The 11,507-nt window shown below is 43.7% G+C and overlaps 2 protein-coding genes across 3 annotated transcripts in view; one reads left to right on the top strand and one right to left on the bottom strand.

The window, feature by feature from the left end:
• LOC103517172 overlaps positions 1-2,121 on the bottom strand; it is an 11,968-nt gene extending 9,847 nt beyond the window's left edge. Inside the window, exons 1-2 of the mRNA XM_026829371.1 lie at positions 1,921-2,121; positions 83-373 (exon numbers count right to left, since the gene is read on the bottom strand). Of these exons, the coding sequence (XP_026685172.1) occupies positions 83-373; positions 1,921-2,080 (451 nt within the window). The 5' untranslated portion in view covers positions 2,081-2,121. The remainder of the gene's footprint in view (positions 1-82; positions 374-1,920) is intronic.
• Positions 2,122-4,245: 2,124 nt separating this feature from the next.
• On the top strand, positions 4,246-7,080 carry LOC103517171. Of its 2 annotated transcripts, XM_017447358.2 has the most exons (5): positions 4,246-4,477; positions 4,968-5,030; positions 5,423-5,573; positions 5,979-6,059; positions 6,502-7,080. In XM_017447358.2, the coding sequence occupies exons 1-5, from the start codon at positions 4,283-4,285 to the stop codon at positions 6,819-6,821; spliced, it is 810 nt and encodes a 269-aa protein (XP_017302847.1). In that variant the 5' UTR covers positions 4,246-4,282; the 3' UTR covers positions 6,822-7,080. The 2 variants fall into 2 exon arrangements, with proteins under 2 accessions (XP_017302847.1, XP_017302848.1); XM_017447359.2 differs by lacking the exon at positions 5,979-6,059 and having other exon boundaries at positions 6,421-7,080.
• Positions 7,081-11,507: the final 4,427 nt, after the last annotated feature.

The following is an 11,507-nucleotide window of genomic DNA, read 5'->3' as shown; positions in this document are numbered from 1 at the left end:
TACCTATAGTTCCAAGTTCTTTATGAGATAAGCCATTTTTCCTGGCTTTCTCTCAAGTGACAACACATCGTTGTACACCTACCCTTCTTGCCCCTTCTCTCCTCAGAGAGCTCCCTCATGATGGCCTCCAGATCAATAACCCCCTCCCTATCCTGTCCAGGGCCTGTTCCCTCATTCGGCTTCCGGTTTATGTAGCCGCTGTAGTTGGCATGATCAAACCCAGGCGGATAACAGTTGGGATCTGGCTTGATCTTGATGTTGTGCATGGCTTGGTAAAGGTCATTGTCCACGGTTCGATTTCCGAACTTGACACCCTTGAGTTCGTGATAGGTATCGTTCTCCATAGCCAGGTTGGTCAGGTTCTGAATGTAACCTTGAAACGGGAAAAGCTCCGTGTCAAGAACCACTCTCAGCCTTTGGATGACAGGTCGAGTTTTACCACCGTGGTTTTGTCTCAGGATTGAGTTCAATCCGAGGTTGACCTGGCTATTAAGTATAGGGAAATCCTCGTTTCATCTCAATCCCGAGTTGGGAAAACCCAGCATTAGGAAATGGGGTCGAGTGGATTGGAACTCATCACATGCTTTCAGACACACTCCATTTATCTCAATCCCGAGTTGGGAAAACCCAGCATTAGTAAATGGGGTCGAGTGGATTGGAACTCATCACATGCTTTCAGACACACTCCATTTTGTCAAAGGTCTAAGTTTACCTTGTCATATACATAGTTTGAAGAAACCATTTTTTCAGATGAAAATTCGTTTTGAAACAAGGTTCTTGATGACTGAACTAGGTCACGGCTCTTGTGTGTTGACTTATGCACGGACTTTGAGTTCGTGATAGGTATCGTTCTCCATAGCCAGGTTGGTGAGGTTCTGAATGTAACCTTGAAACGGGAAAAGCTCCGTGTCAAGAATTTGAGTTCGTGATAGGTATCGTTCTCCATAGCCAGGTTGGTGAGGTTCTGAATGTAACCTTGAAACGGGAAAAGCTCCGTGTCAAGAACCACTCTCAGCCTTTGGATGACAGGTCGAGTTTTACCACCGTGGTTTTGTCTCAGGATTGAGTTCAATCCGAGGTTGACCTGGCTATTAAGTATAGGGAAATCTTCGTTTCATCTCAATCCCGAGTTGGGAAAACCCAGCATTAGTAAATGGGGTCGAGTGGATTGGAACTCATCACATGCTTTCAGACACACTCCATTCTGTCAAAGGTGTAAGTTTACCTTGTCATATAGTTTGAAGAAACCATTTTTTCTGATGAAAATTCGTTTTGAAACAAGGTTCTTGATGACTGAACTAGGACACGGCTCTTATGTGTTGACTTATGCACGGAGTGTTATCTCTACAACCTTACCACACAAAAGTTATTGTAGGTAAGCTACCTTTTAAACCAGAGACCAGGAACAGATAAAATTTCTTCTTGGAACGGCTGGCGCTCTCCTATCGTCCTTTCCTCGTCGATTAAAAAAAAAAATGACCTTTTACCAAGCTTGGATTGGTCAACCTCAGTGAGCTCATCAAAAGGTAAAGGTGCATTTTCCTTTTGGCGAAACTTTCGGAAACAGAACCGATTCCGATCGCTCGTCCTCTTCGATTTCCTGTATAATATATATGTTTTATTTGCACATAAAATACATGAAAGTACATCGTACAATGGTACAGATGCCATTTCAGTTTTCTTTAACCGGTTTCGTTGAACAAAGTTTCCCGAAAGGAAAACACATCTTAACCACATGAACGCGATCGCTCGTCCTCTTCGATTTCCTGTATAATATATATGTTTTATTTGCACATAAAATACATGAAAGTACATCGTACAATGGTACAGGTGCCATTTCAGTTTTCTTTAACCGGTTTCGTTAAACAAAGTTTCCCGAAAGGAAAACACATCTTGACCACATGAACTTTGTGTACTTACTTTCAAAATGTTCCTTATTGTTATAATCCATGGTGGGCAGATTCTTCTCCATTTCCTCCATAGAGTCGAGGAGTTTCTTTTCATCCGCGGATATCTCTTCCGCAGGATTTGCGGATAGTCCGCATATTGTCACCAACAATATCCCCAGTACTAGCTTCATACTGGTGGCATGTAGACTAAACTATGACAGTCCCGTACTCCTATGCCGGATAGTCCGCATATTGTCACCAACAATATCCCCAGTACTAGCTTCATACTGGTGGCATGTAGACTAAACTATGCCAGTCCCGTACTCCTATGCTGTTTACTAGTGTGATGCGATGGTAAGAGCTGATAGTGGACTCTAGTACATACTCGTAAGTATTAGCTGAGCAGGAAGAAGACTGAAAGGCTGCCCGAGAAGAGAAGGAATGAAATACATTTCATTTATTTATTTATTTTTGAATAAGATTGGTAGAGAGAACTGTATCAGTACCAGAGGTCTTGTCGTCCCGAGACCAAAAATAACTAACTCCTCATTTTTTTTTTTTTTTCTTAAGAGAAAGAGAAGGAATGAAATACATTTCATTTATTTATTTATTTTTGAATAAGATTGGTAGAGAGAACTGTATCAGTACCAGAGGTCTTGTCCCGAGACCAAAAATAACTAACTCCTCATTTTATGAACGAAGATTCTCGCTCTCAAGTCAGATTGAAACAAATTTTGACCAATCAGATGTTTGGAATTGATGCTTCAGATGTTGAGCCAGTTTTGGGAAGAGAGAAGGAAGACAGGATAGGAGAAAGCCAGCCGTTCCGAGAACGAACATTAGGTATCCCATCAGGATAAAATCTGCCCCGGGCGGGAATCGAACCCGCGGCCTAGCGCTTACAAGGCAGACGCATTACCAACTAAGCTAACTAGGCTGGCCCTCACCCAGCCTGAGTGGTAAGGCAGTACTTACCCTCACCCAGCCTGAGTGGTAAGGCAGTACTTACCCTCACCCAGCCTGAGTGGTAAGGCAGTACTTACCCTCACCCAGCCTGAGTGGTAAGGCAGTACTTACCCTCACCCAGCCTGAGTGGTAAGGCAGTACTTACCCTCACCCAGCCTGAGTGGTAAGGCAGTACTTACCCTCACCCAGCCTGAGTGGTAAGGCAGTACTTACCCTCACCCAGCCTGAGTGGTAAGGCAGTACTTACCCTCACCCAGCCTGAGTGGTAAGGCAGTACTTACCCTCACCCAGCCTGAGTGGTAAGGCAGTACTTACCCTCACCCAGCCTGAGTGGTAAGGCAGTACTTACCCTCACCCAGCCTGAGTGGTAAGGCAGTACTTACCCTCACCCAGCCTGAGTGGTAAGGCAGTACTTACCCTCACCCAGCCTGAGTGGTAAGGCAGTACTTACCCTCACCCAGCCTGAGTGGTAAGGCAGTACTTACCCTCACCCAGCCTGAGTGGTAAGGCAGTACTTACCCTCACCCAGCCTGAGTGGTAAGGCAGTACTTACCCTCACCCAGCCTGAGTGGTAAGGCAGTACTTACCCTCACCCAGCCTGAGTGGTAAGGCAGTACTTACCCTCACCCAGCCTGAGTGGTAAGGCAGTACTTACCCTCACCCAGCCTGAGTGGTAAGGCAGTACTTACCCTCACCCAGCCTGAGTGGTAAGGCAGTACTTACCCTCACCCAGCCTGAGTGGTAAGGCAGTACTTACCCTCACCCAGCCTGAGTGGTAAGGCAGTACTTACCCTCACCCAGCCTGAGTGGTAAGGCAGTACTTACCCTCACCCAGCCTGAGTGGTAAGGCAGTACTTACCCTCACCCAGCCTGAGTGGTAAGGCAGTACTTACCCTCACCCAGCCTGAGTGGTAAGGCAGTACTTACCCTCACCCAGCCTGAGTGGTAAGGCAGTACTTACCCTCACCCAGCCTGAGTGGTAAGGCAGTACTTACCCTCACCCAGCCTGAGTGGTAAGGCAGTACTTACCCTCACCCAGCCTGAGTGGTAAGGCAGTACTTACCCTCACCCAGCCTGAGTGGTAAGGCAGTACTTACCCTCACCCAGCCTGAGTGGTAAGGCAGTACTTACCCTCACCCAGCCTGAGTGGTAAGGCAGTACTTACCCTCACCCAGCCTGAGTGGTAAGGCAGTACTTACCCTCACCCAGCCTGAGTGGTAAGGCAGTACTTACCCTCACCCAGCCTGAGTGGTAAGGCAGTACTTACCCTCACCCAGCCTGAGTGGTAAGGCAGTACTTACCCTCACCCAGCCTGAGTGGTAAGGCAGTACTTACCTTCAGTGATCCATTGGGAACTGGTGCATTCAATGTGATATGAAATACGAGTAGGTAATCTCAATGAAAATATTGTGTGTTTCCAGCGCATCATGTCTTGCCGTCCGCTCACCTTGCTTCCCCTACTGGTAGCATTGCCTCTGCTGGTCTCCGCACAACTCACGTTCAACTGGGATGATCTGGAGATCCCCACGATACACAACTACATCAACTACTCCACTAGTGCCTATGAGAGGAATTTCTCCAAGTACTTCCACCACAACACGATGAAACTGGATACGGACCAGTTCACTTATTGCCTCTGCTGGTCTCCGCACAACTCACGTTCAACTGGGATGATCTGGAGATCCCCACGATACACAACTACATCAACTACTCCACTGATGCTTATGAGAGGAATTTCTCCAAGTACTTCCACCACAACACGATGAAACTGGATACGGACCAGTTCACTCTGGACCCGTCTTCATCCACAATGTCCATGGCAGAGGAGCGACCTGTTCTGGAAAAGGTGTGCACGAGGCGTCTCTTGAAGACAAGGGGTGTGGACGAGGTGCTAATGGGGGAGTTCAAGTTTGTTTGTTAGGCTCTAGTGGGGCGTTAGGATCCTATTTACCTAATATTTTCCGGGGTTGGCACCTTAGGTAGATTGGAAGGTAGTACGCTTGCCTTACATAAAGTTCGTTCTAAGAACGGCTAGGTTTCTCCTATCCTGATAGTCTCTTCAATTCCAGGAGAGTAAGATTTCCGTAGTTAAGAGTTTCCTCTGTGAAAGAGTTCACTCTGGACCCGTCTTCATCCACAATGTCCATGGCAGAGGAGCGACCTGTTCTGGAAAAGGTGTGTACGAGGCGTCTCTTGAAGACAAGGGGTGTGGACGAGGTGCTAATGGGGGAGTTCAAGTTTGTTTGTTAGGCTTTAGTAGGGCGTTAGGATCCTATTTACCTAATATTTTCCGGGGTTGGCACCTTAGCTAGATTGGAAGGTAGTACGCTTGTCTTACATAAAGTTCGTTCTAAGAACGGCTAGGTTTCTCCTATCCTCATAGTCTCTTCAATTCCAGGAGAGTAAGATTTCCGTAGTTAAGAGTTCCTCTGTGAAACCTTAATAGGGAAAAAGGCCTCTAGAGTTTTAGCTTATGTACCTATAGGTATTATACCAACCAACACCCAAAGGTACCTTATACCTACTAACTTACATTCATCATTCATAACTACTTTCTTCATTTGCAGCTTCGTAATGAAAGCACGCTAGGTCACTGTATGTTTGATGACCTGTTCGATATGCATACGTTCAAGATGAAGACTCACATGGAAGACAAGTTTCTGAGTCAGTTCACCGATATTTGTGCTCTCAGGGTTGAGACCACAGATCAGTTGTTCCGTAAGTAGAAGTAGATTCGTACAAGCTTAGCCCATCTCTTGGGGCGGTTGCCCCTACGCCTAATCCTCGGAGTGGGACAAGTAGAAGAAACATGGGGATCTGTAATATTACGGAGATCTTATCGTTCTGAAATCGAAGGAAGAAGGACAAGATAGGAAAAATCCAGACTTGCCGAGAACGAACCTTATCTGTAGGATATAGTTACGGAGATCTTATCGTTCTGAAATCGAAGGAAGAAGGACAAGATAGGAAAAATCCAGACTTGCCGAGAACAAACCTTATCTGTTGAAGGTATAGTTCGCCCCGGGCAATAATACCCCTTACGGATGGTTCTTTTCTGCTCTCCAACTTTGAAATATCTGCTACACTGTGTCAAATCATCTCATGCTTTTCTTATTCCCCCAGGGACCGAAGCAAGTCACATGACTCGGGATGAGATCAAGCAGAGGTATGAGGCCATCAAGAAGACCTGCGACTCCGCCATCGATATTTGTGCTCTCAGGGTTGAGACCACAGATCAGTTGTTCCGTAAGTAGAAGTAGATTCGTACAAGCTTAGCCCATCTCTTGGGGCAGTTGCCCCTACGCCTAATCCTCGGAGTGGGACAAGTAGAAGAAACATGGGGATCTGTAATATTACGGAGATCTTATCGTTCTGAAATCGAAGGAAGAAGGACAAGATAGGAAAAATCCAGACTTGCCGAGAACAAACCTTATCTGTTGAGGATATATTTCGCCCCGGGCAATAATACCCCTTACGGATGGTTCTTTTCTGCTGTCCAACTTTGAAATATCTGCTACACTGTGTCAAACTGTCAAATCATCTCATGCTTTTCTTATTCCCCCAGGGACCCAAGCAAGTCACATGACTCGGGATGAGATCAAGCAGAGGTATGAGGCCATCAAGAAGTCCTGCGACTCCGCCATAGAAGAGTATTCCATCCGAGTTCTCAAGGAGTATCGGGAAGAGGTCAAACTCGCCGCGTCTCATCATTACGATCTGAAGCCTCTGGATCCGATTCGAATCAAATACGAGGAGCGGCTAGACAGTCATTTCACGCGGCTAGGCTACGAGTTCCTTCCCATAGTGGAGAAACATTACCAGGCTTGCGTGGACCGCTACTATCAGTATTTCCGCGATGTACCACAGTGTGATAAGAATGACAATTTGGATGAAAATGAGAAGCAGAGGTTTCACGAGAGAGTTGAGGCGGTCCAGGTGAATATGACCACCAGGGCGAGGTCCTGATGATTTCCAGATATACTGAGGAAGTTCAATCGAGTGACTGGATTTTGGAACTCAAATATCGAACTCTGTATCAAGAAGCTCGATACTGTGATATAGTATTCCAACAACCTAAATCAGGGGAAGTAACTCAATAGTAGAGTTCTTCCATCCTAAGTTGTGGCACCCTATCACTAATTTCTTTAATAATTTGTTTTTTATTGTTACTGATTTAACAAAATATAATAATTGTACATAAACAAGTAGAGGTAGGTATTGCTCATCCCTGCTTTCTTTATTTGCTTTAAGAGACGGGTCATGATGACAAGTTGTCATCACGCCTTTTTATACGAGATGACGTAAACATAAGAGATGGCTTGTAAACGCTTTTGTTCAGTACAAAATCAGCTAGAATCGAGAACAAGGTCAGTTCATGTGCAAAGGTGTCAGGTCTTTAGTAGATGTTCCTCATCTTTGAATATAACCTTGTGGTTTTGGAACATATCATGGAACATAGCCACTTCTACATTGAGTACATGGTTAAGGATACCTGATCGGAATGCCTTATTCACGAAGATCATCTTCTCATCTCGCTCTTCATCCTTGGCAATATACTGCTCATATGTGATCTTGTTCTCTGTGGACAGGAAAAGGGGGGACACTTTGTTTCAAAAGGTTTAGATTTGATAGAGGAAACTGTAAAGGTGTGTTCACACGAAATCGACCGGCCGTCGCGTCGATCGATGTCAAATGAACCGTCCACACTGCCCCGATAACATGGAACTTGCATAGATTCACCTCGTTGATCGACGGGCGGTCGACTATGTTTGGACACACCTTAAAAACTCAGGTATTATCGTCCCCAAATCGAACAGAAGAGGATAGGATAGAAGAAAGCCAGCCGATCCCATAACAAACCTTATCTCTTCAGGATAAAGTCCGCCTGGGGTGAAAATCGAACACGCGACCTAGCGCTTACTAGAAAGGAATGTTACCTTCCAATTCCAATCTAATTTGGCTGGCTGAAGGTAAGTACATACCTACCTAGGTATGCCCAACACCTACTCTCTAAGCTAACTAGGCTGGCTCATTGTTGTTTCTCTCGAGTCCCAAACGTAGTAATAACCCTTTTTGAGTGAGTTCTACATGAGTTCTCTGTTCTCTAAACTATCTATTATAAGGAGTTCTCATATGTGATCTTGTTCTCTGTGGACAGGAAAAGGGGGGACACTTTGTTTCAAAAGGTTTAGATTTGATAGAGGAAACTGTAAAGGTTTGTTCACACAAAATCCACCAGCCGTCGCGTCGATCGATGTCAAATGAACCGTCCACACTGCCCCGATAACATGGAACTTACATAGATTCACCTCGTTGATCGACGGGCGGTTGACTATGTTTGGACACACCTTAAAAACTCAGGTATTATCGTCCCCAAATCGAACAGAGGAGGATAGGATAGAAGAAAGCCAGCCGATCCCATAACAAACCTTATCTCTTCAGGATAAAGTCCGCCTGAGGTGAAAATCGAACACGCGACCTAGAAAGGAATGTTACCTTCCAATTCCAATCTAATTTGGCTGGCTGAAGGTAAGTACATACCTACCTAGGTATGCCCAACAGCTACTAAGCTAACTAGGCTGGCTCATTGTTGTTTAACTGTTTGTTTGTTTGTTTGTTTCGCCTAATCTCTCGAGTCCCAAACGTAGTAATAACCCTTTTTGAGTGAGTTCTACATGAGTTCTCTGTTCTCTAAACTATCTATTATAAGGAGTTTAGTAAAGAGGTTTGACAGAGGGAACTGTAACTTCTAGGGTCTTATCGTCCCGAAATTAAAGAAAGAAGGAAGACAGGATAGGATGAAAGCCAGGCGTTCCGAGAACGAACATTATCCCATCAGGATAAAATCCGCCCCGGGCGGGAATCGAACCCGCGGCCTAGCGCTTACAAGGCAGACGCACTACCAACTAAGCTAACTAGGCTGACTGGGGGACCTTAAACAGCCTGAAATTTCCCTTGCTACAGAAATGGTTTCAGGCCCCCTTGATGAACCTAGGCCTGAAAAAAAAGCACCAAGAAAAAAGTCTCTCAAATGCTATAAAAAAGTCTAGCAAGAGTAGCAAGTGATTATTGGCATCTCTCAGAAAAATGTAAAAAAGAAAGTTTCCACCAAAAGTTCAAAGGCTTACCTGCTGTTCAGAACACTTGTAATCCTAAAACAGTTCCGTGGTCATGTGAATCACTGCACACACTCTGCACACAGAAACAACTTTACGCGACACTAACTTGTTCGACAAAACAATAACAGGTACGATCGGACGCAGTAAATTTTTATTTCATTCAAAAATAACATAAACAAAACAACTTTACAGCGATGATACCATCACACGCGGCGTAACTTTAACTGAATAGGCACCCCGCGCACCTAGAGAAAGTCTTTATACTTCGGATCCAATTCCACTATAGGGGGAGGTGCAAGCTTAAATCTCAGAGCATCTTCACGGCCAGAACAAAGAGCTTTAACGTGTAGGTGGGGGTGGGGACCAATGATAGAACCCTGAGGTACGCCGGGCTCTCGGTGGAAAAGATGAGATCATCGCGCTAAATCCATCCAGTGGGGCAATCAGGAGATTTTTCATTTCCCGGAACCATTTTCAAATTCAAAGTTGCCAAGGACTTCTTTGTGTCTTTGTTGAGAGCTTTTTTAGTCGTCTCCAGTCGAAGTGTTTCCAAATGTCGAGGGACTAAAGGCCAATCGCGTCTCTGTTTTGACACTATCTAAGACTACTTGAAAATTCTTGGTTTGGAGTGCAAAACAAATAGCAGAGAACATTCAGCCCCGGGAGGCCCAATGAATCGGTACTCGGTACAGACCTACATACATACATACCCTCGTACTCGTATAAGTGAGTTTCCATGGATACCTACAGTCATTACTTGTAGGTACACTAAGGAAAGTAAACTTTGTGACAAACTGCGGAAAAACACAAAGGGAAATAATATACTTAGATATGAACATATTGGACATTAAGAGACAATCGACGGATGAGCAATATGAACAAGATTAGAAATGATCTTTGACGATGAAGAATGGGTACGTGGTTGTCCCTCATGGGTGTCATTTGGCATTTGGTACAATCGTTACAGGTCAATTATGGGACGTCAGTTATGGGTTGTTTTTATGTTGGATTATTCTGTCTTTAAGATCTTGGACGAATTATCGATTGTCTACATATAAATCAATAGGTATGTTCTACAAATCAATATGTTAAGTTGGAGTAATTATAGAAAACTCAGGTGTCACTGCATTCTTCCAGTTTGAATCATTTTCCTTTCTTTGTCGGTGATCTGATCTTTTATTCTTTCATCCAGGAAATTGATGAAAACCTCTTTGTAATGTTTTGTTCCTATGTATACCTATGTAGGTGCGTTGGGTTGAACGTGTGCGTGTGTGGATATCAATAAACAATACTTAATGCAATTTCATCATTTCCGTGTTTTCTTCTTCTTTTTCAGCATCCTAGAGCTTCAGGAATGGTCCTGCTAAAAATTCCTCGGTCAAAACGTTGCAAAAGTTCTCGAGCTCAAACCTCTACTTGAAAACTCTTGGTTTGGAGTGCAAAACAAATAGCAGAGAACATTCAGCCCCGGGAGGCCCAATGAATCGGTACTCGGTACAGTACAGACCTACATACATACATACCTTCGTACTCGTATAAGTGAGTTTCCATTGGTACCTACAGTCATTACTTGTAGGTACACTAAGGAAAGTAAACTTTGTGACAAACTGCGGAAAAAACACAAAGGGAAATAATATACTTAGATATGAACATATTGGACATTAAGAGACAATTGACGGATGAGCAATATGAACAAGATTAGAAATGATCTTTGACGATGAAGAATGGGTACGTGGTTGTCCTTCATGGGTGTCATTTGGCATTTGGTACAATCGTTACAGGTCAATTATGGGATGTCAATTATGGGACGTCAGTTATGGGTCGTTTTTATGTTGGATTATTCTGTCTTTAAGATCTTGGACGAATTATCGATTGTCTACATAAAAATCAATAGGTATGTTCTACAAATCAATATGTTAATTTGGAGTAATTATAGAAAACTCAGGTGTCACTGCATTCTTCCAGTTTGAGTCATTTTCCTTTCTTTGTCGGTGATCTGATCTTTTATTCTTTTATCCAGGAAATTGATGAAAACCTCTTTGTAATGTTTTCTACCTAATGTAGGTGCGTTGGGTTGAACTTTTGTGTGCGTGTGTGGATATCAATAAACAATACTTACTGCAATTTCATCATTTCCGTGTTTTCTTCTTCTTTTTCAGTATCCTAGAGCTTCAGGAATGGTCCTGCTAAAAATTCCTCGGTCAAAACGTTGCAAAAGTTCTCGAGCTCAAACCTCAATTGAGGAGCTGGGTGCAAACAGGGCAATAAATGAAAATCATCAAACTGAGATATTTAACTTTAAAGTTTTCAATTTTAACTATATCGAATTGAGGAGATGGGTGCAATAAATGAAAATCATCAAACTGAGATATTTAACTTTAAAGTTTTCAATTTTTCATCAAAATCCTTGAAAAGTATGTTTGCAAAAAACGCTGTAACTCATCGAAAAAAAAAGTTATCACTGCAGTTCAAACGCTGGAAGATAGAGCGCACCACGTTCTATTCAAAAAACCGTTTTACGCAAAAAGGGCAA

This window comes from Diaphorina citri, unplaced genomic scaffold, assembly GCF_000475195.1.
Source record: "Diaphorina citri unplaced genomic scaffold, Diaci psyllid genome assembly version 1.1 scaffold1770, whole genome shotgun sequence".
Classification (NCBI taxonomy): domain Eukaryota; kingdom Metazoa; phylum Arthropoda; class Insecta; order Hemiptera; family Psyllidae; genus Diaphorina; species Diaphorina citri.
The sequence above is the reverse complement of the archived record's forward strand: the minus strand, read 5'-3'. Positions and strand labels throughout refer to the sequence as shown.

What these genes read in the sequence shown, in the direction of transcription:
- LOC103517171 (XM_017447359.2), top strand. Translation starts at nt 4,283, where the DNA reads ATGTCTTGCCGTCCGCTCACCTTGCTTCCCCTACTGGTAGCATTGCCT. An exon ending in TGAAACTGGATACGGACCAG is followed by an intron (nt 4,478 to 4,967) that starts TTCACTTATTGC and finishes TCTGTGAAAGAG; the next exon opens with TTCACTCTGGACCCGTCTTC. An exon ending in GACCACAGATCAGTTGTTCC is followed by an intron (nt 5,574 to 6,420) that starts GTAAGTAGAAGT and finishes TTATTCCCCCAG; the next exon opens with GGACCCAAGCAAGTCACATG.